General features: G+C 38.8%; 1 protein-coding gene across 1 annotated transcript; it reads right to left on the bottom strand.

The window, feature by feature from the left end:
* Nucleotides 1–26,426, bottom strand: GNAT3 (G protein subunit alpha transducin 3). The gene is made up of 8 exons (XM_054275300.1): nucleotides 26,309–26,426; nucleotides 18,678–18,720; nucleotides 14,502–14,643; nucleotides 9,809–9,966; nucleotides 5,917–6,045; nucleotides 1,225–1,354; nucleotides 879–1,032; nucleotides 1–191 (listed from the first exon to the last, which is right to left on the bottom strand). The coding sequence occupies exons 1-8, from the start codon at nucleotides 26,424–26,426 to the stop codon at nucleotides 1–3; spliced, it is 1,065 nt and encodes a 354-aa protein (XP_054131275.1).
* Nucleotides 26,427–26,911: the final 485 nt, after the last annotated feature.

Below are 26,911 nucleotides of genomic sequence, written 5' to 3'. Positions count from 1 at the left end.
TTAGAAAAGCCCACAGTCTTTCAGATTCTCTTTGATTATTATGTCTGTGACTGCATCAAAAACAAATTTGACATTCTGAGTGTCTGTGGCACAGGTCAAGTGACAATATACCTCCTTATCTTCTTTCCTTATGTTCAAGTCTAGAAATTGTTTCTTGATGTAGTTTGCAGCATCTTCAAATGTATTTTCTCCTAGTGGAAAGAAAAGTAAATGAATAAAAAGACACATTTCAACTGGTACTTCCTCACAACTGCAAAAAGAGAAGAAATAATGTTTTTTGTGGGTTTTTTCCCTTTTCTTTCTATTTGAATTAACTTCATACTTTAGGTATGAAAATTGTGTGTCTACACTGGTTTTTCTCTGGAAGTTTCTGACACAGCCTTACATATTCTCTTGCATCAGCTGGGAACATCTGGTGTTTTTTTAATTTCCAGTAGACATGACTGTGACATACAAAAAGAGACAGACTTCCCTTATGGAATGAGTTCTTAAAATGGGAACAAAAATTTTGGATTCAGTTGTGACGTGTGTGTGAGTGATAAAATACTGACTTGTACTGAATTATTGGCTGAGTCCATCACAGCACCCTTCAGCCACCTGAAACTTTTAAACTCTTAGCTTCTTATACCACCAATGAACAGAAATAAAGAACTCAAGGGAGAGAAATGAACCCACCCCAGGATAAACATGGTGGGGAGGTGAGATGAGTTGAATTCTAGCTGTGTCTGTCTCATACCATTCTTTCATGAGAAGATTCTTAGGTAAGAGGTTTAGTATTTAAATGCTTATAAATAGGAGACATGAGTCAAAGTCAGTGTTTCATTCATGGCCTACACAAAACATCTGAATGTGTTTTCTCCTGAACACTCCAAACTTACCATCATACTCAGGAAAGCAGATATTCAGGTGAACCTTTGTTATTTTCTCTTGAAAGAGGTCTTTTTTGTTTAGGAACAGCACAATAGAAGTGGCTGCAAAGCACTTGTGGTTGCAGATGCTGTTGAACAGATGAAGGCTTTCATGCATTCTGTTCTGTTGAGGCGCAAAAGGTAAACATGAGACTTAAAAAATCTCATCTCCATACATCATTTTTACTGAGATGTTCTTTACTGGAAAGAACCAATAGAGTGTAACAGCCTTTAAATGGTTATCAGAGAATGGGAATGTACCATCAGAGAGTACATTAAAACTTAAAGCAAAAAAGGGTTGTTTGTTCTGACTCACCACTTCTTTATCTTCCACCAGAACCATGTCATAGGCACTGAGTGCAGCACAGAATATGATGCAAGTGACTCCTTCAAAGCAGTGAATCCACTTTTTCCTCTCTGATCGTTGTCCACCCACATCAAACATCCTTTGCAGAGAAAATAGCATATGTACAATGTAAAGCACTCATAAGGATGTAGCCATGCTTTTAATGCACAGAGTTCAAATGGAGATGAATGACAAATACCCAGCTTTTCCAAATATTGGTCTGTTTCTACCCCAAAAGGTCAAGGAGTGCTGTATGTTGTTACTCATGGTTTTGTAGTGGGTATAAAATGAAATAAAAAGGCGTAAATACCTGCATGTAGGATTAATAGTCAGCACTTACGTGTGGCACTTTGTGTTCACAGAATTCACAGACTCACCAGGTTGGAAGAGACCTTAAAGATCATCTAGTCCAACCCAGCCCTAACACCTAAACTAAACCCTGGCACCGAGTGCCACATCCAGGCTTTTTTGAACACATCCAGGGATGGTGACTCCACCACCTCCCCGGGCAGGCCATTCCAGAACTATTTCACTCTTTCTGTAAAAAACTTTTTCCTAATATCCAATCTGTATTTCCCTTGATGCAGCTTCAGACTGTGTCCTCTGGTTCTGTCAGTGCTGCCTGGAGAAAGAGACCAACCCCACCTGAGCACAGCCACCTTTCAGGGAGTGTAGGGAGTGATAAGGTCACCTCTGGGCCTCCTCCAGGCTAAACACTCCCAGCTTCCTCAGTGGTTCCTCACAGGGTTTGTGTTCCAAGCCCCGCACCAGCCCCCTTGCCCCCTCTGGACGTGCTCCAGCATCTCAACATCCTTCCCAAACTGAGGGGCCCAGAAAAGGAAATGTTGAGGAAATGGGGCTCAGTGCAGGACTAAGACTTGCAGGCTAGGATTTATTTAGGGCAGAGTTCTGAGACATTGATAGAAGACCCTCAAATGCAATATCATTTATTACTTAATGGTTTTGCTTGCGGTGAACTGACATTGACCACCAAGACACAGGACTGAAGGCCAGTCACACTTTGCCCCCTGGCTGTGCATGAATAGATGTTGCCATCTGAGCTCACTGCACAACCTGCATCCCACTTTGGAGGGTCTCTCCACCTTCATTGGCTGCTCTGAAGCAGCAATTCCTGGAGAGCAGGAGCCCTTTCCTTTGTACAGAGGGAATTGTAGGGCTGTCCTTCCCTGCAATGATTTCCTTCCACCTTTGCCAATGATTTCCTGCCACATTTTCTTTGTCATAGAATCATATGACCTTTATATGGGCTCTCTGTGGGATCCAAAGACATCTGGGCACACCTGGCTGGGACTTAGGGCCCTTAGCCCTAACTTCCAAAATTCCCACCCACAGTTGCAGTTTTTCAGTGATAAGGGCTAGGACTTTCTTTTCACTGTTTTTCTGAAACAAAAGGTGCCAAACTTTAAGATTTTTCAAGTGCATTAGAAAACAGGGAAAACATAAAAAATCAAATTTATCCTGCCCTTAGGTTTTCTGTTTCCTAGTGTGCATGATGACTTTTCCCTATGCCTCCTGTTGTTGAAATTAATGCTGTAAAGCCTAATCCCCCTTGGATAACTCCTTCCTTCAAGAATATGCATCAGATCTCTGGATCCTGCAGTATCTGAAAATTAAACAATTCTTGTAGCAATGAACATAATGGAATTCAGTAAGAAGCAATCATGTCAATAGTAAACAGAGCAAAAATAATTTGTTACTGAAACACTGTTTTTTGCAGAATCTTAATCCTTTTTTCCTTCACCATCAGCAGTGCAGTTGATGTTAAAAAAGGTTATTTTTTGTAATTTTTCTTCCTTCTTAGGAAAAAATAAAACCCTTTCCGTGCTCATAATGAAATGTTTCTGCAGCTGAGGGGTAATCAAGTTTTGTTTTTTTTACTGGGACATTTCATCTTTTTTTTTTTTATTAGGTGTCAATAAAAGTGAATTATTTTGGAAGTCAGGAAGTTGTTGTGGAGCAAGATTTTGATAATAGTAATGACATTCTTCCAAGCATATCTTCACTGAGTTCAGAAGGTCTACTGAAGAGTGGTATCAGCACAAATAAAATATCTTGACTTTTGTCTCTGATTAGTACTCAAAAGTCACCTATAATTACATGCCTTTCTTGATTTGTGGTGTATAACTGAAATCAGGGTTATGGCAGGAAAACAAATAATAAAAGCTACAAAATTTATTCTCCAGGAAAGTTTTGATAATCATGTGAATCAGTATTCACTTCCTGCGAACTTTTAGCATATGGCCTTTGACTATTCAAGAGAAGCCAGTTAAAAAGGACAAGACCAAGGCCAGAGGCAATGCTCAAGGCAGTTTTGGTTGTACTAACCTTAGTTTGTGTCTATTTTTTCAGCCCAGAACTTAGCACACTCACAGGTAAGACCAAAGTCCCTCCATAAATGGTAGAAAATGAGATGATCTTGTTTTACCAAGATAGTCAAAGTTAGTCTAGAAATCTCTATATTTTCCCAGAACTGCTCTTGAAAATCTTAGCTGCAGATACAGAATTAGCTATCTACTCCTTCAGTGGTACACACAGAGAGGTCTGAAGATTAAAATAAAGCTTGCCTGATTTCAAACTGTTCCTAGCACACCAATAGAAAGGACACTAGAAGAGGAACTATGAAGATCAGATCTCCTTTGAAAAACATTTAAATATGTTCTAAGCTTTAAGTCAACATTAGTGAAATAAATTGAAGAGCACATGGAAGCTAAATTGCACTAAACCAGCAAAGTAACTGCTAAGCAAGGAGCAAATAAAAATCAATGTTTTCTGAGCAACTGTAATTCAGTTCCTGGGAGCAGTGCTGGGATTTAGACTTTTACTGCACAGATACAAAATGTTTTCTGTCTCATTCAGTTCAGTAAAGGGACAAGTATTCAGTAAATGAGGCATCTGTTCACGGTTTTTTTGTTTTTGTTTCCATGCATGGCTTGTGACCTGAAGCCCCACCAGCACATCAGCCAAAACTCACTCTGAATGTGCAAGTGTTCCTCTCTCTATAGATGGTTCCATGGTACTTATCAAACTTGGTGCAGAGACATCAGGATCCTCCAGCTGTTTTGCATTGCTATGGCAATGCAAAGTAGCAGTTCCTGGCTGGTTAACACGAATTTATAATTGTTCTGAACCCCTTTTGCAGCTCAAACCCCTCAGACTCCTTTGTAGTGATTTTTCCTAATATTACCTAATATTACTCAACTGCCTGAAACCACCAATGAATTTACTCACATAACACTACTGTGATGCACCGCAGAGGGTAAAACCAGCGGGGCTTGTGTTTGTGGTGGCTTTAAGAGCCTTCCTTTTTTTTGCAGAATAAATTTTGCAAACTAAATTTTGCAGACTAAATTTTGTAAACTACATTCCCAGTTGTGCTGCATTTCAGCTAGACCCAAACACTAATGCTGATATTCTCATATCAGGGCTGACAGCATCCTTGTCAATGAGGATTTCCCTCTGGTGGTTTCTTTCTCCACCCTGAGCTGATTTCATACATGAACTATGATTGTAACTGGTGGCATTCGAATTTCCAATGAACAAAGCTGGAAATACATTAATTAGAGAAAAAGAAGATGATGTCCATGACATTACACTGTAGCATTTTTGGGCAGATCATGAATTTTCACGAGTGACCAGAATATTGATAGATGATAATAATTTATTTGTAAGACATCTACTTCAGGATCTCATTTTGTATGTGCAATCTCTGTTGTGTTCAAGCATCTGTGTGGTAGCATAGATGGCTTGGGGAATGCTTAATTGGCACATGAGGAGAAAGAAAGAAGCCAAATGAAAAATGTAAAAGTTATAATCCTCATGCTTTTTAAATCTGTCTGTCTCTACAGGCAGTTTCTTGTCTAGACTGCATTCCTCAATATGTGCCCCAGCTTTTAAATTGAGAATTAAATGGATTTAAGTCCACAGAGAAAAGGATCATAGAATTCTGAAATGATAATCATTCATTCAAATCCATCTTCATGTGCAATTAGATGTTTTTAATTGGTTCACCAAGCATAACTAGATCTTGAATATCTGCAAGTGTAAAACATTTCAGTCAAATTTCTCAGAGGCATTATTTTCAAAATTTTTTCTGAGCATTTTGGTTTTCATCGTAAATGAGCATGAAGATATGTTTGATAATGCTGAAATTCCCCATGGGACAGATTGTTTTTTCCTCTTCTTTTTTTTTTTTTTTGGCCAACTGTAGTGCATTCTTGTGCTAAAAGCAGTTATTTCCATTCTCAAAAGAAGAGTGAAAGGTCGAGAGTATGTGCAAATTGGTAGGAATCAAATGTTTTTTGCATGCTCTTAAGGACATTTAAGTAGGCAAATTTTATAAATGGCACAATTATTCAAATGGCAGGATATAACTAAAGCTTTTTAGACATTTGCATACGTAAAAATGCCCTTTTAGAACCTAGTATTCTGTGACCTGTTTGTAATGGTCCATCTATTATATGCTCAGAGTTGGAGTACTGATAATAAAATATCTTGCTTTTTCAGCTGTGTAAAAATGTTATATAAGACTGGATTCAATGACATCACAATGACATCACCTGTGTTATAATAAGTCAACACCTATTAAAGAGAATGCTTAAGAAAAATAAAACCCAAGAAAACAGTAAAATATGGCTTTCATACCTGAAGTTCAAATCCTTGAAAGAAAACTGAGTCTCTATGATCCCAGTTGTCTGCACTCGGGAGTGCAGGACGTCTTGCTCCGTGGGGACATAGTCTGGCATTGCCAACCTGTCCAAATCATTGAGGTAGCTGGGGAGAGTCAGACAGAAATGGTGGTTGGTGAATTCAAAAAGTGAAATGTCCATTACATAATCACTCCACACTGAGCCGCTTTTAAATACGTTATGCAATATACATATTTAAATACAGTACTGTTGGTTTCGTACAACTGAGTTGCACAATTCAGAGGCTTTTTTTTTTTTTTATTTCTCCTTGTATATAGAAGTGTGATTCAATTGCACATAATAAACATCTTAGATTTGCAGCTAAGGAAATTCCTTATTTTCCCTAAGGATGGTTGAAAACCACCTTGTCAGCAAAGGGGTTTTGGCCATTTTCTCTCAGCAAGTGGGAATTGCTACCTCAGGGCAAGGCCCACAAGCATCCTGCAGAAGCAGATGCATAAGGAATCACCTCAGCTGTCAGACTGGTTGCAACAGTCTTTTCTGGACTGAAAACAGTGTTTTTCTTCCTAAATGAAAAGGAAGGCATAACACTTTGGAGGAATTCACTTTAAAGGGTTGTTTTCTAGGCCTCGCAATTTACAGCAAGAAGTACATGGTGATTTTAAAATATATATTTTTAGTCAAAACCAAAAGCTTCAATGAAGCTGAGAATCCCCTTCTGAAGAGCTCTTGAAAAACTGTGGACTATCTGCTTTTACTTCTGGTATACACAGATAAAATCTACATTATATGAGAACCCAAACCAGATCTTTGAGGCATGTTTTCGTCCAACACTTTTCCTATCTCTTATAAGGGCAGACACCTTTCTTTGAATGGCTGGGCAAAGCCTCTGAATCCTGCTGGCTGCTCTGGAATCTGTGCAGAGGGGTTATGAGTTGGCAAAAGGAAAAGAAAAAGGTGATGCTTTAGTAACTTCCTGCATTTTAGCTACCAATGTTCAAATAAAGACCAAAGCCAAAAGCAAGAAGCCACACAATAGCTGGGGCATTTTCAGTGTCCACTTGGCACCTTCCTATTTGAAGCCTCGTGTCTCTGACAGACAAACACTGTGTCTCTAATGGCTGTTAGGCTCCAAACTTTCTTTTTTCCTCTTTACACTAAGTCTACAGTCTCTACACTGAACCCAGAAAGAAGTTTTGCTGCTCGGTTTAACCAGAATCTTCCAAAAGAAACCTCACAGATCATCATCCTTGTGTGCAATATTTAAGATCTGTAAGTTAAAAAAAAAAGAAGAAGAATAAAATGAAATTAAATAAAATAAAAATTTAAAATGCTGTAGTCTTTCATTAGGATATTTCCAAGTAATGTTTGGAAATGGGATTTTCCTATTTTAAGTTGAATAAACTGTATCCAGTCTGCAAGGGCTGTTGAACCTGATCTAAGTAATTCAATGTTTTCCCATTATTTGAGGCCAGGAAACAATCTGTTGGGGAAAGAAAAAAAAAAGCAATATAGCTCTGTTTCTCTAAGTAGAGCCTGAGGCAAACTCAGCTCATTTTTGTGAAAGACAGAAACAAAAGGCATTCTGTTATTTACAAAACATGTAAGCACTAAAATAAACACTTGAATATAAAATAAAGTTCTGACAGTTCTTAGCCACAAATGCCTAAATTCAATCCAACACAGCCAATTGTAATTGCATAAAGAATTAGACCAAGTCAATTATGCAGTTAAAGGAGCAGGAGGCAATTTCAGGCTCCTCCAGAGCCTTAGGCAGCTCCAAGGGGAGGCTGCAGATCATCTCCTCCCTGGGCAAGGAGGGAATGGAAGCTGGGGGTCAGTAAATGCTGATTTTCCTTGGCTTGATGAGGTGACAAGACTCCTACCCTGAGAGGAAAATGGCTGAGCTAGCAAGATGCACCATGTACTACAATGACATGTAAAGTCACAATTTATAATCCCAGTCTTGCCCCTTCTATGCCCATCATTCCATTTTAAAACAGAAATAGTTCCAGGTGAGTCTAAGGGAGAAACTCCTGCCAAATTTGACAAAGGGGGAATTTTTCTATTATTCAGAAGAAGTAATTTTTTTTCAATTAAAACACACAAAGGAAAAGCAGTGATCAAACTTCATTAGCATGAATTAATAATGAGAAATCTCAGAGGACATAACCTCAGAAAGTCAGAGTTTACACAGTATTAATCAAGATTCTATGTAGGAGCTGGTTCACAGGCACTGAGAAACAGGGTTTGGGGTTTAAAAGACATTGAACTGCAGCGTTAGATGGTTGATTGTAGCTGACTTTGAACTGATCATTAGAAGCCCAGCAGTAAGGGCAAACATTAAGTTGATTTTAATGATTCAGAGCCAAAGGCTGGAATTTTAGAAGCATCGGGTACCAAAAGATGAAGCCAGAGAAGCAGAATTTCCAAGAAATTAGCAGAAATGTTCCAGCAGATTGAAAACATCTCACTGTAGCTGTTTTTAATGTAAGTCTAGAAATAAATAATAACTACAGACACAACCTATATTAACCGCCCTAAATACTGAAACCTACTTCAGGTTAAAACAGGACACAAACATTAACCCTGAAAGGGAATTAATTTATGTTCTTCTATCTTCTTTTTTGCCTGGCAGAGGGTACACAGAAGAGTGTTAGCTGGTAAACAGGGTTTAAATTTTGTTTTAAAGTTAAGAGGTAATTTTCCTTTTACTTATTATGACTAGTTTGTTATGGGCTTTTAGTGGGAATGGCAGCAGAACCTGTCAGAAGGGATTTTGTAGAAAAAAATTGCTTTGTACGATCCTTATAGAAATACAACACTGCTACAAAATGCTGTCAAATCAACAAATCAACATAGGCAATATTTTCTATGTTTAGGACTCTTGCAAAAGATCTTCATTCTTGTTTGGAAGATATAAAGAGATGAAGAATTTTTAATATTTTTTCTGCACATTCCCTGCACTATATCTACAATTTTTGAACTTTGGATCAATTCAGGTTGCCTCCTGAGGTCCGACATTCAACGATGCCTCTCTTTTCCTGCCTTGCAGGAGGGACACCCAACACCTTGGAAGGCTTCACCCTGCAGGTGCCCTCAGCCTGCAGAAGGAGCTCCAGGAGTGGGGAAATCTCCACCTGCGGGTCTCAGAAGATGGACCCCAGCTGGAACAAAGGTCTGGAGTCAGACCTGAGCACTCTCGAAAGACTCTGACCCAGTGACACCTCCCTTCATGGAGTGAATGAGCTGGGTGAGAAGGCAGCCAAGCAGGACTGGGGCCAAGCCGGGGGCTCCTGAAAAGTCTGAAGTCACTGATTCATCTGAGATAAGAGATGTGCCCCAGCTGGATGCTGATCCTGCATGGGGGTGAGGTTGATCAGCCCTGGTCAGCCTCCTGCTCATCTGTCTGTACCTCCAGGGCCCAGAAAGGGACCTGGGGCTGTCAGGCTTGGAGAGCACCTCTGGTTCAGCTCAGGTGGTAATGGCCCAGGGAGCACCTGTCCTTGCAGCTGGGTTAGTTTAGAGGAAAGTTTTTATTGTTTCCTTCTGACTTATATTTAGCATCTTGCAGCATACACAAAATATCACTCTAGGTAAAACCTAAGTTGTTTTGAGCCACCTTTCCAAAATTTTGTCAATCTTAGAAATACTCAGAAGGAGAATACATTTTTTTTTTAACCATTCAAACAAACCCGCAGACACAAATTGTTTCTGAAACTTTGCTTTCACGTCTTTCTCTGCCTAAACATTTCTGACACACTATAAACCTTATCAACCCCCTCATTTTTCCAGGTTAGCCAGCAATGATTTCCAGAGGCCGTTCTGCGAGGGGGACAGTTACTGTAGCACTGCAGAATCCAGCTGTGAGCAGCTGTGCCACCTACTATGCCGCCGAGTCGCTGAGCTGGTACTCCGCCGCCCTGGCGAAGCACGCCTGGGTGCCGCCGTCGCGCCACAGCCGCTTGATGAGCTCCACCAGCTCCGGGGACATGCTGCCATCCTCCAGAGCTGTTGCCATGGCACACAGCTTCCTTTCGTCTTCCTAAAGAGAAATTTCAGTAAATATTGTGCAAGCGCGCCGTGCCCCTTCACCTCCTTGAGGATGAGCTTGGTTTGTGATGAGTCGAAAGGGCAAAAATTTCTCGTTTTCGCTGGTTTTTCCAGGTTGCTGTACTCGCCTGTGCATGTAAACATCTTTTTACAGGCTCACTTCCCTTTAGGTAGTGCCAAGGTTAGGCTGAAATTGTGATACACAGAGTTTTCATCTTTTTTTGTTTTGTTTTGATATGAGGGCTCAGTTTCATCTTGCCATAGGCATTCACAAATAGTCCAGCTTGGATGGAAGGCTTTTTATATTAAGAGAGTAATAGGGTATTAAAAATTAAATTTAAAAGTACATTTAAATTTAAAACATATTATAACTCTATCAATGCAGAAATCTATATCTAAAGTTGGTTTTAAATGTGTTTGTAAGAAAAAATTTCTAGCTTTTGACCCCAGTAAGAAAAGTGACAAAGTGAATATAGCTTGTGAATGCATTTCCCCTATGTGGGGAAGAAGAAGATACCCTATTACTTTATTAATATAAAAGCCTTCCATCCAACTTGGATGGAAGTATTAATAAAGTAATAGGGTATCAAAAATTAAATTAAAAAAGAAATTTAAATTAAAATGTATTATAATTATATCAATGCAGAAATCTATATCTAAAGTTGGTTTTGAAAGTGTTTATAAAAAAAAATTTCTAGCTTTTGACCACAGTAAGAAATGTGACAAAGTGAATATAGCTTGTGAATGCATTTCCCCTATGTGAGGAAGAAGAAACCTGTACAGAGTAAAATCCCAAATATTTTAAATATATTATTCTCTACTTTCTTCCTTTTGTAGCCAAATGAAAATATTTTAAATAATCTAGTTCATTAAAAATATTTCTTTTCAGTAGTTAACAGCTTAGGAATTTACTGTAAATAAAGAGCATGATTAAAATAGTCATTTGATACACTGCCACAGCGAGGGATAATTATAAAATATAGCTCCTTCTTAGTCATAGAAGTAGACAACTCAAGTGACTTGCAGTCAATAGTTGCAAAAGTATAAATGGATTCTGACAGACACTGTTTTGGCAGGGAGTATGTTTTATTCAAAACCAGGAAGCATCTTCACAAAAATTTTTAACAAATTTATTTTAGGAATGTGTTATATCTTTGTGTCTCAAGAGGAGCTGCAGTTTATGGAAAATTTATAAAAAGTCAGAGACAGATCAAAAATTAAACACTGCATTTTTTTTTATGAAAGAGAAATTGAGTAGGCATGGAGAAAAAAAAATAAAAAGAGATATTGAGTAGGAGGAAAAAAACCAAAACTAGGAAATAACCACTAGAAAATTGCCTTCACTGGAAAGAGGGAGGAGGACAGCAGGATAATTGCCCTTCTACATCAAGCAGCACCAGCTTCATTTACACCCCCATGCCCTCCTGCAGTGCTGGGATCAGCAGAAGCGAGTCACTCTCTCATGTGTGCCTCACATTTGTCTCCAGGGTGCACACTTGTTCAGCAGAAAGATAAGAGTTGCAATGTTCTCTGCTTCAAGATATGACATATCACAGAATGATTACAGCTGTCCACCTACCAGGCTGGATTTGTGCATTGCATGGCCTACAATCTTGAGCTCAGTGTCTCTAGGTGTAGAGGGTAAATGTTCATTGATTATTGTGCGAAAGGGGACATGTGTGGATTTTTGTGCTTACATAATTGTCCTGGTAACAAGAATAATAATAAGTAGAGGTGGAATATCCTGGGGTGGCTTTATGGTGCTCATATCCCCATTTTTCTGTTTAGCCCAGAAATAAGTTTTGCACCTTTAAGGCTGGTTCTGGGAGAGAAGGGGGGAGAGAAGAAGTGCAGTTTGTTATCAGGATCTGCACTTGCTCCCCTGCATCCTCTCCTGGACTGCGCTGTCTGCAGCACAGCAGGACAGAGCTCTCCTTTGCTTTTAGTTAGTTTTTAGCTACCTGAGGCAGACAAATTCCTTGGAGTGTGTTTTTTTCTTTTTCTTTGGACCTGTTTTAACCTGCTCTGCACTGAACACCCAGAAGAGCACCAGGAGCTCCCACCTGTGGCCCACTCAGGTTTGGGATGCAGCATTTCCAGCACAGGAGGGACTGGTGAGAGACTGGGTGAGCTGAGCTACTGCCCACCAAGGGGACTTTCTGAGCCTGTCATCTCTTTTGGAGCAGCAAGAGCTTTTATTGTTTAATGTTGTTCATTTTGTGTGCTGGTGAATGATTTGCCTGTTAAATAAACAGGGTTTTTCCCACTTTTCTCTAAGGAAATATTTTCCCGAACCATTTTGGGGAGGGGCTGCTCGAATCTGCTTTCTAGAGGAACCCCTTTGGAGTTTCTCTCCCAAATTTGTCCTAAACTGGGACAATAATAAAGAAAGATAGCAGCAGAAAGAACTTATCAATTATCACCCTGATTTTTACTACTTTTTGTTCATCTCCGGCATTTGCAAAGACTTAGATGATTTTCACACTAAAATCGATGGGAATGATGTTTTAAAGAGAAAAAATTACCTCACTCTTCAGAACAGATATTGTTTAAATTAAGTGTTAAGGCCTTTTCCATACCATTAAGATGTATTTGCAGGCAGACCTGGAACATGGATAAGCACACTGTTTGGGGACCAAGATAATCCCAGTCCTTGAACTAGATGACTTTGAACAGCTAAATCTGGATCAGAACACACAGCAAGAACGAAGTCCAGCTGAAATCACTGCTTATATCAAAACAACTAAAGCTTATCAATTTCTTATTATTTTATGGGAAGTGTAAGATAATTTTTTTGAGTTTTTTGGAAAAGAAGGCAATGTTTAGTGGCAACTCAAATAAATGTGGCCAGAATTTCTATTTTCTCTAAAAATCATATACAGGTTGCTCTTCTGTCATTCTGGGGGAAAAGAAGACAGGCACTGCAAGCATTCTATACAGCTGGATTCACCTGTGGTCCTAGAAGCCTTTTCTGCAATGGCAAGAGTGAGCTGACTGTGCTATAAATGATAAAATTACAAAAGCTGAGTTTTCTGCATTTGGTTATATATAATGCTAAGAAATTATATATATAAAAATATATATAAAATATATATTAAAATATAATTTTTATATTTTATATTTATATTTTTATGTTTTAAAATAAGATTAATTAAAATTAATATTTTAAATATTTTATATTTTAATATTTTATATTATTTATATTTATATTTATTTTTATTTTTATTTTTATTTTTATTTTTATTTTATATATAAATATATAAGAAACTGGGCTATTTAACAATTTCTCCGTGCTGTGAAGTCCCTTGAAAAGGGGAAATCTGTGAAACTGGCACAGAGTGAGCCTGTATAGACATCTCAGAAAGTTTGTCAGGGTTGAGGAAAGAGACTGAAATACTGGGGCACAGGGAGAACATATCTCAGCAAGAGGAGGCAGAGTCCGCCCCACATAGTGGAGATGATGGGCTGAGCCAGGCAGGGCTTGTGGCCAGCACCGCAAGGCCCAGCTGGAGCCCTGGCTTGGGCCATGCAGGGTGGTTGATGGCTCCTTATGCAGTACAGCACATTTACATTGCCCTGTTTTCTGTGTGCTGCTTTTGGGCCTTGTTACATTTGTTTGAATGTCTTGTATTCGTGGAAAATATTTAATTTCTATTTTTTCAAACGCCTGTATGAGCTTTAGTGACCCCTGAAGATTTTGTTTATCACTTTTTAGGTCAAAGTACCACATGTCATTATAATGAAATGTACTTCTGGAGCAAGTAGAGCTGTTTCAGATAAGCAGATGTTACTCCCTCCAAGATAAAGCTTTAGGGATTAGGCAGAATTTGCCAAAACTGGAATCAACTGATATTCTGACAGGCATTTGAGAAATTCTCAGCAAGATCTGAATTAGAGGCTAAAAGACTAAATCATTGCATGGAGAAGAAAAGTTTTCCCTTTATTTCTGTCCTTGAAAATTCAGTGTGACTGACAGAAGAAAACAGGTCTTCTTCCTGTGGCTTTGCCTCCATCTGCCTGTGCAGAGGATTTTTGGCTCTGTCAGGAATGTTGGGCACCACTTCCCTGTGGTGCCAGTGGTGCGTCCACACCACAGAGAGGTCTCTGTTCCAGCAGCAATGACTGAAATGCTCCCAGCATGTCTACACAACCTCTCCTCACATGGCTGAACCCCAAGGTTTGGTCATAAAAGGAAAATATTTTTTACATTTCCCAATAGCAATAAATAAGTGGCTAAGCAGCTAAGAAAAGGTTCTTTTTTTTTCCTGTTTTTTTTAATGTCTTTGCAACTTGAACAATTCTTTTGTAGCAATCAAAATAGGAGTTTATGCAAAAGTTAAGCATCAGTTTTGAGAATATAAAAATAAGTGAGGACATTTTGTCACATATAACTCAAAAGAAACTTGGTTTCCACTGTCATAAAGAAAATACCAGATCCTCCTTGTTCTACTAGTCTCTACTATTACATTACAAAAAAAAAATAAAGTGTTCCAATACCTATTTCAAGAGAAAGGGTGTCATACTCACAATTCTACCAGGGTTTTCATAACTGATTCCTAACTTAGTCATTGCTTTGACAATGGCCAGGATAGACTGCACTGCATTGCTGTAAACGATTGGTCTGAACTCCATGCGCTCCTCGAAGGTGAAACCGTCCTTATGGATGATTCTGGTGACAAAAAAAAAAACAACAGAAAAAGGCTTATGGGATAAATTTAAAAAAAAAAAAAGTAATGAAAAGTTAGATCAGGCACTTTTGTAGTCAGTGTGAGAAAGAACTGAATCCATCTGGCCCTTGGAAAAGCATTTTTCAATGGTGGATCTGCCTACTCTGCTAGAACAGGAAAGCAGCACTTTCTGCCTTTGTGAGGTTAGTTGTCTGCACCCAGTCTGAGAGAATAGATGCTGTTTTTTCTGCTTGGGGGTTAATCTAAAACAAAGTACAAGTCTAGGACAAGAGCCAGGCCCATCCCTGGAGATAAAGGGCAAGACACATTTCTGTACTTAGATCCCAAATGTTTTACTGTTGGAAACTGCAATATTAGTCATGGACTGTCACTGCTTGTTCAGCCATTCTGATTTTTATCCAGAGTCTTACCTAGATAGAAAAATTATTGGCAAAAATGTTTCAGCACTGGGAGGCAATTATCAAAAAAACAAGAAAAAAAATTAGTATTTTTTTCTGCATCAGATATAGTTTCTACAGTAATAACAAGGTCTTATTATCTCCAGGCTTTTGAGACTTACATTTTACTCCATAGGGTAGAGAGCCTTAGTAATCAGCTTCAGTAATCTTTCTGACAGAGGAATTAGAATTTCATAATCCTCCTTGACTGGAGAATGGCATGTGGTTAAAGTTCTCCAAATCAGTGTGCAGATTATATCAGGGCTTAGAGACATCTTTTTTCCATGAGTTGGAAAAAGGATGAAATCTTCACCCACTTTGGCCTGGTGTGCTCTCAGTGAACAGACTTGGAACTGCTTTGGCTGCTGGAACCAAGGTTCTAATCTTCCTCACCTCAGCTGGTCAGAGACGAAGGGTATTAAATACAGAATTTCTGGCTTTGGGGTTTGGTGTTTTGCCCCATCTTGCCTGAGATACACTCTGGAGAGAGATACCTGAGTAGCCAAGTCAGCCCTGTCAGAAAACAATTCACTTGAATAAACACACACAAAACCCAGACGACAACTGATGTGTCTTAACATTTCTCTGATTTTTGGATGTCAGAAAACTCAAAAGTTGCATTACTGTGCCTGTAGGAATGGCATCTGTAGGAAAAAAAAAATCTCTCTAAAATGTTTTCCCAATCTCTTCTTGATCAGGCAACTTTATGAACTCTCTTCTGAAGCCTTGCCTTTTTTTTTTTTTTTTTTTTAATGCTGTTTTCATCATGAATTCAGATGAATTCTGCAAGATTCAAAGGAGTCCTATTGAACTTGGGAGAAAGAAAAAAGAGGAGCTCATGGAGCAGAGACCATCCCCATCTTATGTATGAGGAATCTGAGGCTTTTATTCACAAAAGCAGGGCTTCTCATGAAATAGGTGGCTTTGATTCAGTCTCAACAAGCATAATGAGTTACCAAATATTTTGTTTTCTGCTTTTCATTCACTGAAATATTTGTAGAAGGTTCAAACTGCTAAATAAGAGCACAGCATTATGCAACTTGGTTTTAGAAAAGCTAGATTGCACATTGGAAATTATGCAGTTAGAAGCACAGAGCTCCAGAGATGTTTTTTTTTCTTTTTAGTAGCTCTCATAACCATCCTCATCTTTTTATGCTGCAAGGGCTTTGCAGCATATCTGTATTTTGAGTATCAGAAGATATTTTTTAATGTTTAGTGGATGGATATAACGTTGATTAAGACTGAAAAAAATGTGATTTATTAATTAGAAAATTATGTTTTAAAATATACCATTATAGTTATAGTTATAGATTTTATATGCTGTAAAATATATAGTTGTAAAATTACCATGATTTTGCTGGAAACTGTATTTTCAGCAAAATTATTTCTTTTGTAAACATCTAACAGTGTTCTTTAGAAAACTTTATGCTTCATTGAAAAAAAATTACTAATATTGGGGGTTTTAACTGAAAAAAAATCCCTTGAAAAGTCCTTGGTTGTGACCGAAAAATTTTATATGAAAAATACAACTTTTGTGAACAGTTTTCCTGTAAAATAATTAATATTTGTGATCAATTTGACAGGTCATAAATGTACAAGTCTTTATATATATAACTCTCAGCTTTGAATTTTTTTATATATATCAGCTTTTCTCCATGCTGTTAAATCTTATCAGCCTTCTTAAAGTGCTTAGTTCAGAGGAACATCTTTACTCTGCTCCTGCTTGGGGAAGATTTGAGCACAACACACCTCAATGGTTTGCTGAGTAGGGAGGGTCTCGTGCATGGAACTCAAACCAGTAATAAATTTATCTACTGTTTAACTGGAAAAAAATGGTTAGCAAAGTATTTGGTGGATGGTTCTGAATCTGCTTTATTACAAAATGAGTTGCTTAAATAGTAGAAATTTGTTCTTATGACATAATATTTTTTACTTAACTCTCTAAAATGCATTGGTGAAGATAATAAATAGGTAGGGGAACATAAGTCCAGAATGGTATTACTGATTTCATAAACAGGTTGCTTGATTTTTACACAGGAAGAGATTGGTGCTTACAAAGTGGGATCAAATCTAAATAGCTGCAATCCCTGTGTAATTTTTTTCTGTATTTGGACAGGTTTAGGAATCAGACCTGGACCTCTCTGTGAAAATAAAACTAGACACATCAGCAATATTTTATCAGGTTGTGCAGTAAAGGAGGATTTGCCATCAGTGTAAGTATGGTCCCTTGAACTTTGGTGGATTGTTAATTTAAACCAGATACATAATTAGCATTTTGGCTGCCCTTAAAAACATGTAGGAATTTAGTTGTAACCTGTTTTATATGAAAATATTGTCAAACTAAATTGTAAATCAGCACACACGTGTAGAGAGATTCAACGTTCCTCTGAAGCCAAGGAAAGTGAAGCTCCTGACTTCAGTCTGTGAGGGACTTCATGCACTTTGAACGAACAGCTACAAATATTCTTGCAGTACATTTATGATGCACTCACAATTTCTCTGTAACCAGATAGTCAGTCTAAATTTTGAGCAGGGATTTCTGCACATGAGCTTGTGCAGCCTGGTTTTTTTTTTTCCAGACTGATTATTGTATGAAAACTTTTTGTGTTGGTAATTTTCTTACTAAAAGCAGTTCTTACATCGGTCCCTACCCATGGTATCATGGGTAGCAGCAGCTCACTGTGCAGGCTGGTGGCTAAATGTGTTCTCTCCTGGCCTGTGGGAGACCTTTTTAACCTCAGCAGGAGCTCTGGAGACCAAGAATGATCTATAGAGGCCATTCTGGGGGGAAAAACCAATGAAACAAAAAAACCCCAAAAGACCCAAAAAACCACCAAAACAAAAATATCCCACCAAAACAAAGAAAAAAATAACTTCCCCCCGCCCCCCCCCCCCCAAAAAAAAAAAGAACAGGAAGAAAGCACTCTGTGTTCTATGGTACAATGCAAATATTTTGATATTTGCTCTTGAAATACAATGAAATTAAATTAATAGGAGAGATGATTCACACCAACGTAATGAAACTGTGGAACTACTTGCTGTAGAGTGCTGTGGATGCTGTTAGCTTACATTGGTTCAGCAGGAGATGCAGGGGTGGACATGAATGAGCTGAGGGCTGCTGCAGGGACAGAGTGGTCCAGGATGGTTTCCAAGGCACAGATCATCAGATACTGTAGGGCATCCAGCACAAGTGTGTTGGCTTGGCTGGTCTGATGGTTTGCAAACATCCTTCACTGGCATCTGCTGGAGACAGGCTCTGCCCCAGCCATCACTGCTTGTCTCTTACAGTCATATTTCCAACACAGTAATTCCCACCAAAGCCAAGGAAGCAGATTCCCTGCTCTCCATGCGTGGGCCCCCAGTGCATGCTTTGGTCCTTCAGATTTGACTACCAATCCACCTGTGTGTCTCAGACGCTTGGTGATTTTCTTTATAGTGTGTTTGAATGGAAACCTGATTTGAATGATGTTTCTTTGCATTTTATTCAAATAAGCATAAATATTGTAATAGGATTTTAGCTAGACAGCTTACACCACAAATACCAAATTCAAAGCTGATATGCATATTCAGATACTTACTTCATTTGCTTTACAATAGTGCTCTTTCCTGACTCTCCAGCACCTGCAGAAGGGGAATGTTGAGAAGATATGATTGACAGATGAATAAGAAGCAAGTATTAAAAATAACTCTCTGGAACACAGAATTTTCTGTCTATGAAGAGAGGTACAGATGTCTTAGTTTCTCATTGTACCAAGCATAAACCCTCCCTAATGTCCATTTGGATTTAAAAAGAACAAAGTCTGGGTTAAAGTATTAATAATGAAAAGCAAACGGACACTTGAAAATAAGTGAATATTCAGTCAATTAAAGAAAATTACAGAATTTTTAGTTACCAAGTAAATAAAATATGGATAATATTTTGATTTCATCTCTGGCAGATGGGCAGGAAAACATGAACAATATACAGCCTCTTTTAGTGTCCCATTATTACCTGATTTGTATTTAATTTGTATTATGACCTTTTGTAGCCAAGTGAGCCAGGTCCATGCCCTTTAGGCAACTTCTGTAAGAAACTGGAAAACCAGAGGGTAAAGATTTATATGTGGTCTAGCTCATGATGCAGCAACAGCACATGAGCAAAAGTCTTGACACCGTTTTTTGTTCCTCTGCCATGGAGCTCTGTGGCTGGAAGTGGGAAACCTGGGGAGCAGTGCACCAGTTCTGCCTTGGGAATGATTCTGCAGGAAAATCCCGCAGCTGCTGAGGAGGTGCAGGCATTTGCTTGCACAGCTAGTTCAAGAACTGGGGCACAGGTCTGGCCAGATTATGCGCTGTTAATTTGCCCTCTTATCTCGTGGAAAGTGAGTAATCAATGCAGTGTGTCCATGGCAAATCAACATGCGTGACTGACTATCATCTTTGGTCAGTCAGGGTGATAAGGGTTGGCAATAGCTGCCAAAAAAGAGATGGGTTTTGAAAACACCTGGAGAGAGGACTAAACTTTGTGAATCCATGGGATAGGATTCATAGAATCAGAGAATGAGACCCCTCAAGAATCACACCCTGTGCCTGAGAGCATTGTCCAAACACTTCTGGAACTCTGCAGGCTGGTGTTGTGAGCACTGCCCTGGGGAGCCTGTTCCAGTGCCCAGCCACCCTCTGGATGAAGATATCCAACCTAAACCTCCCCTGACACAACTTCATGCTCTTTCTTTGAGTCCTGCCACTGATCTTGAAGTGATCAGTACTTGGCTGTCTGTTTCCCCTCAGGAGGATGTTGAAGACTGCAGTGAGATCTCCCCTCAGACTCCTTTTCTGCAGGCTGAACAGATCTCAGCTGCTCCTCATAATGATTCCCCTCCTGACCTTTCACCATCCATCCTCATGGCCCTCCTTTGGATGATTTCTAATAACTCACTGGCTTTTTATACTGTGCTTCCCAAAACTGCACACAGGGCTCAAGGTGACAAATATTCTTCATATTTTAAAGAAACTGAAATATTCACCACCAGAATTTGTGCTCTTTTCTTGGCTGCTGATGCTGTGCCTGAATCCCCCAGGACAGGGCTGTCCCCCCTGGCTGCCAGGGCACTGCTGGCTCGTGTTCAATTTGCCACTGACCAGCACCCCCAGGTCCCTTTTCCCATCACTGCACTCCAGCCTCTCATTGCCCAGCCTGTCTGTGCATCCAGGGCTGCCCCAGCCCAGGAGCAGAACCCAGCACTTTCCCTGGTTGAACTCCATGTGGTTGGTGGTTGCCCATCCCTCTGATTTGTTGAGGTCTCTCTGCAGGGCCTCCCTGCCCGGGAGGGAATTGACAGCTCATCCAAATTTAGTTTTGTTGGGAAACTTCCTCAGCATTCCTTCCAGTCCTGCACCCACCCAAGTCATTGAAGATGATGCTGAAGAGAAGCAGGCTGAGGATGGAGCCCAGTGGGACCCCAGCAGTGACAGTCCCCAGCCTGCTGTCCCCATTCACTGTCACTTTGTGCCTGACCTGTGAGCCCATTGCTCTCCCATCGTGTAACTTGGTTATCCAGCTGTGAGCTGGATGTTTTATCTCTTGTGAGATAAAAGTATCAAAAGCTCTGCTGAAGTCTCAAAAGATTCATCACAGCTTTTCTCTTGGTAGGTTACCTTTTCCCTCATGGTATGGTGTCAAATACTTCTGACTAAACCAAAATCCAAGGACTAGGTTTTTAAACCAAGGTCTTCTCAGTAAATAGAACCAACTGATTACTGACTTTTCAAACACATTCTATATAGGTAACAGTATTCAAATGACAGGGATTAATTTACTCAGATGAACTTCAAGAGATAGCAAACCATACTCAAAGCATTTTCTGAAACTCATTATGTGAACAGTAGAAAGTGCAAGAGAAAAACAAGCCCATGCAAAATGGGCTGATGCTGCCATCTGCCACAGTTTGGAAAAAATGCAAATCTTTGGAAGACCATTTATTATCCTCTCAGTGACCTTCTGAAGAACTTGGTAAAGCCCTGTCTACAAGGTAGTGTTTGCTACACTTTTTGTAGGGAAGAGAGGAAGCTGTACTGAGAATTTGTGCATTCAACTCATGGAAAGATGCTAGGAAACATAATATAGAAATTAACTTCTCTTCCAGATCTGAAAGACACTGTTAAAATAGAGTAAGAGATGTAATTTATAACTTTTGGATGCTATTTTCTATCTCTGCTCATCTTTAACTTATTATCCAATAATACTTTTATCCAAACAACATGTGACTTTCAGACTTTGGGCTTCACCATGGAGTATCATCTTAGTTGTAGCAGTATTTTCACCCCAGGAAGTGGGTCAGGAATAATTTTATTTGCACTTGCTTTTTTAATTCCTCCCCTTCACCATGTAGCCTCCTTCTTTGGCCAGTCCCTGGTATGGAAAACCAGAGTTAGGACTGTATTTCCACCTTCTGTAGTGGTTATCTGCTTTGCAGAAATAGTGGCAAAAGTGCATCACAAAAGACCTAGAGTGATTTCACAGGGAGCTGAAGGCATCTTCTTCAAGCCTAGATTTTCTGAATAATAGATAAACATTTCACTGTCCTTACTGTCTTTTAGAGCCTGTCTTTTTCACAACTTTCTCAAAACCCTCTAATTTTATAGATTCCAACAATAAGAACTTAGGACAAACAGTCTTGTCCTGAAGCTCAGAAAGAACTTAATTAGGGTTTTGAGAAGCTCAGTCAGCTCTGAAGATTTATACCTCTACCTGACAGGTATAACCCTATTTTAGTCATCACCGTATTTTATATTTTGCATATTTAAGATCTAGCTGAAACTTACTCCTCATTTCTGTCTCTATTCCTTTGACAGGGATGACTGCACAGAGAATTTGGCACAAAATTCACTGACTTTCAGTCAATGCCTGAAAGTCTGGCTGTCACTGGGGTCCCACTGGCCTCCATCCTCAGCCTGGCTCTCTTCAGCATCATCTTAAATGACTTTGGGTGCAGGACTTGAAGGGATATTAAGGAAGTTTCTCAACTTCCTGGGAGCTACAAGATGTCCCCACTGCTGGTGACATCAACACTTCTTCCCAGAGATCAGCTCCAGGATGCCCCAGGGCGTGCCACATTCACCTTCAGTGAGGTGCTGAACTCTGGCTGGCTGCAGCCTGCATCTCCTCTTGCTCTGGGTCCTCCAGATCTGCATCCCACCATGTCCCAAGCCTTCCATGGTTCTGGGCATCCTGGGGCTGAAGAGCAGGCTCAGGAAGGGCAGCCATGCAGCAAGGCTGCAAAGGAGCTGCCCCCCAGCAATCTGACACAAATCCCTCTCCTGATCTGGAGTGCTCAGCCTGTTCCCTGCAGGACACTACAGCATGTAGGCAGAGCAGAAATAGAGAAAAAAACCAGAGGTGTCTTGAAATCCAGTGAGAATCTCACAAATTCAAGGGGAAACAGAACCCAGGCCCTCAGCTGTGATTTGACATTTTTGTTTTTCTATGCAGAATTTGTTTGAATAGCTGTGGAGAGTACAAGCTTTCAAGATTAGCATCTGCTGACACATTGAGGAAGGTTCTTCCATATTAAGGTGCTTTTGTGTCTCAGATAAAGAATTATTATCTCTTTACAGTTATTATTCCTGTGGAAGGAAAGGTTTAGTTTAGAAAATTTTCCAGAATTAAACACAGGGAAATAAAAAACCCCTGCTGAATATTTTGTTTAAAACCTGTCATAAAAGTCACTGACAATGACATAAATCAGCAAAAAGCAGGCAAAGAAAATATTAAAATCTAATTAAGGAAAGAAGAAAGAAGAAAGAAGAAAGAAGAAAGAAGAAAGAAAATCTAATTAAGAAAAAATAAAAATTAAGATCTAACACTCTTGAGAGAGAATAACATCCTTAAATACTGCCCCACTCTCCAAAAAAGAAAATCAGTATATTCCCATCAGTGAGATTGTTGGGCTTTGTGCCCAAACTCCAAGTTTTCAGGCCAGTAACAGGAGTTAGTGTTAGTAACAGGAAGTTAAGGTTCAATACTACAGTAACTGTTTCATTTAACTGGTGTAAAGTATCTGTTCTATAAATTTCTACATTCAGACTACTTACCAGAGACCTCTTATGGTCAGTGGAGAGAAATATTTACTACAAAAACTAAACTTCAATTTCTGTTCCCCTGAAGCAGATGTTTAAGTTAAACTGTGTGAGTTGTGCCCCAAAAGGTGAGGTGAGGATGACCAGTTCTGCTGAGGGTGGCTTTTGTCCTGACACTGAAAACGGTAGACAATGAGACATGGAGTAGTACTTTGAAAACAAATAAGTTAAAATTTTAGTGATTGTTTAAACTGAAGCTAAGTTCCTGTTTCTGTGGAACATCACTGTGAGCATCAGCTATTTTGGCCATGTTTGGAACGTGCACTGCACTTTGCACACCTATAAATTGAAAGTTGGCATCCTACAAGAAAATACAAATTACAGGTGATGTGGCAGCCAGATACAGCCCTGATACACAGGATATAAAACTTTCACCTTGGAGTTTGTTCCAGGCTCATAAAACAACCTGATCTTTTTGAAGTATGAATACATAGAGAGCAGATGGAAATGTTGGGGGAAGGGATGGCTTTGGCAGCATGGGAGCACTGAGAACAGAGGATTTAACGCTCCTGGCTCCTGGCCAGCTGGTGAGGAACGTCAGAACCTGACATAATTTCCCCCCTCCCCAGTTTATAGGTACATGCCATAAAAACTGTAAATCACCTCAACCCAGTTAGTGTGTTTGTCTGGGTCATAGAACTTGACATAAACAAACATGGTGCCTTTTTTTTTTAATAGAAGTTCTATTTTTTGTAAAGGGATCTGCTGGAGGCTGTAGAGACACCACACTAGATTTTAAATAATACTCTCAGAAAGAAGTCAGAATACATTGGGGTGTTTTTTACATTTTAGGTGTAAGTGATTACACTGAAAAGCCTATGATATTAATCTCATTTTTTCTGAATATTTTCTACCAACCTGCCTATTGCAAAAAGAAACTATGACATCTGGTCTGAAGTACAAAGGCAACATTAAGTCTGACTGAGCAGAAAGCTAGGACTAGGCTGGCTTGAATAAAGCTGCCCTTTATTTATGAACTCTAAAATTTCTATCATTTCTGATATCCCTTCAGAGGTGTGGAAAGATAACAGGGACAAATCTGATCATGGTAGATTTAATCCTTTCCTACCTGGCCATTTTCACAGCCCCTGTGGAAGGATGTGGTGCCCATTCTGCACATTGCTTCAGCATCTCTGGCTCCAGATGTTCAGGAGACTCTCTCATTCTGGTGGAGAAATAATCTCCTGATACACAGTTTATTCACTTCTCATTTTTTTAAGAAGAAGAAAATTTAAGTTCTTGAAAATTTTTTTTTTTCTGTCTCTTCAATATATTTTTAACGAAGAATTTCTCATCTGTTTCTCAGGAGAACAAAAGCCTTCCAAAACATTACCCACTGAAAAATTTGAATTTTTATCATGTGTGATATTAGTAAAGGAAGATATTGTAACAATTTATAAATAAGTATTTCAGATCCAAATGATCATCTTGTCTTATGAAAAGAGTGCTTGTGTAGCTAATGAAACTGAACTATGTTCAGGTTGGAAATGAATGTAATAGAAGTTTATTTCATGTAGCTTGCATTGAATTTCAAAGTATTTTACTTTGAAGTAAAGTATCTCAAGGCTGCTCTTAATAGTGTCAGAAGAAGACTGATTATATACATTAGGAAACATTTAAAACTTAAGTCCTTAATACTAAATCCATACATATGTTCGGGGGGGGGGGGGTGTAATTTACTTTGTGGCCTTCAGTAATACTGCAAGGGCATAAAAGCTTGAAGATAAAACTGCTTAACTTATAAATTCCTCTTTATCTGGAAAATTCCTCTTTATCCTATACATTCCTCTTAAAGGATTTCTTACTTTTTCCTCATGGATAAGGTTGGATAAGGTCAAAGACAGGATGGAGAATTAGATGGATCCTGGTTCTAACTCAGTGTCCCAATTTCTTTTTGTGACAATAAATTTAAATTACTTTAAATTTATGGAATTTTAAATGAAAATATTGTTCTGGGATTTTTTGACTCACTTAAGCTTTCCTCATTAGGAGCAATATTTTATGTTACTGTGGTACAGAAACTCTTACTGTCCTTAACTGGACTGAAAAGCTTTGTAAGCCACAATCCAAATACTGATTTTACATCTAGAGTATCAAACTTCTGCTTTCCTATTATTATTTGAGAAACCTGCATGTTCTTCTCTTATTTATTTTTGAATAATAATTCTTTGGTTTTAGCAGGTATAAATAGACCTTCTCATAAGATACAAAACAGAGTTGTTTACTTTATCTAATCTAGTTTTGTCTGAATAAATGTCAGTTTAAAACCATTTGCAAGAGCTGCAATTACAAGAAAGGCAAAAAAGAGAAACACTCCAATGATCAACGACTTGTTCTATTAATTGGGAGAAACCACTGCTAACTTTTACAGGAGGCTGTTAGAAAAAAATATTGTGGAAGTGTTAATGTGCTCTCAGATATTTCTTGTAAGCTGCACATCACCATGGGAAAAAAAATAAAGCAAGAATACAGCTGCATTAAGAAAAGGAATGTCTTTTCTTTGGCCATTACAGCCTCTGTCTGCTAATAAATTGATCATAGTGGGGATTAAAAGCAGTAGTCTGTGAGAATATTTATCTGTGTACTTTTCATTGTACTCTACATTATACATCCAAAAAAACATTCTAAATCACTTTCTGCTTCTTTAAAAAATGGAATGAAACACTTTGGAAGATAAACAATATCAATATCTTGTGACACGTGGATTTTTATGTAACCTTTTATCTAACTTAATCCTCCTGCAAAGGAATGCATGTAGATCCATGAAAAAAACAGATAAGTGTGCTGTGTTCTCTGTATGTTTGTATCATAACATTTATTCAAACAGCAAATTTTCATTTCTCAGAAGTATTCAAAGTCAAGGATTTATAACATTTAAAATTGAATACTTGCAGTGACACAGCCATTTGCAGCCTATTCCATGTGACTTCATGAGTGGCCACAACCAGAGAATATTTTAAACGTATATTACAGAATTGTCTTCTTCAAATAAAATAGTGAGAGGTGAGAAATTTAAAATACTAAAATGTAATTCCAGAGAAAAATAGCCCCTCAATGGAAAAGCATTATGAGCAATTTTTATTCTATTTACCCAGCAGTAGGAGTTTGACTGTCCTGGCTTCCCTTGCTGCATCTTCCTGGAGTTTCTTTTCCAGTTCTCTGGATCTCCTGGCTGAGTCCTTGCTCTCTGAACTGGCTCCACTGCCCATCTTGAGATGTTAACAATTCTCTTTATGCAGCTGATTTACTTCTTATCAGACCAGTTGCTTTGATTCAGAAGGACAACCATCAGGGCCCAAAGAAAATTTTGAAATCCCATGGGATCTCTCTGGCCAGCCTTCAAATCAAATGCTCCTTTTTCACCTGTCACATGACCTGGAGATGCTGTAGTCAAGCATTTGCATAGCAACACAAAAATGAAGTGTTATGACGTCATAGAATTAAAGTTATCCATTCAAGATCAAACCAAGGTATGCATAGATCTCCCCTCTTGTTCAGGGAGGTTTTATTTGACATCCTCCAAAAAATGTGCAAAATGTCTTGAAACAGGATTAGAAGTAACTACAGAGTAAAGTTTTCAGCTTCTGAAGCAGTATGCATGCCCTGAAGCAAAAAACCCAGCATTTGCATTTTTTTGTTTTTCATTTCTCAGTGGTCATAGCTCTAAATATATGTTTCCTATATTTTCAAATGA

Source organism: Melozone crissalis, unplaced genomic scaffold (assembly GCF_028551555.1).
Source record: "Melozone crissalis strain CALT ecotype California unplaced genomic scaffold, PUWL_Pcris_2 ptg000004l_1, whole genome shotgun sequence".
Lineage (NCBI taxonomy): Eukaryota > Metazoa > Chordata > Aves > Passeriformes > Passerellidae > Melozone > Melozone crissalis.
The sequence above is the reverse complement of the archived record's forward strand: the minus strand, read 5'-3'. Positions and strand labels throughout refer to the sequence as shown.

Bases quoted from the DNA above. Each gene is read 5' to 3' on its own strand.
- GNAT3 (XM_054275300.1), bottom strand. From the start codon at position 26,426: ATGGGCAGTGGAGCCAGTTCAGAGAGCAAGGACTCAGCCAGGAGATCC. The intron at 6,046-9,808 runs GTAGGTGGCACA...GACTCTCCCCAG, and splicing joins CTCAGCGACTCGGCGGCATA to CTACCTCAATGATTTGGACA. The intron at 192-878 runs GTAAGTTTGGAG...TCTTTCCACTAG, and splicing joins CTGCTTTCCTGAGTATGATG to GAGAAAATACATTTGAAGAT.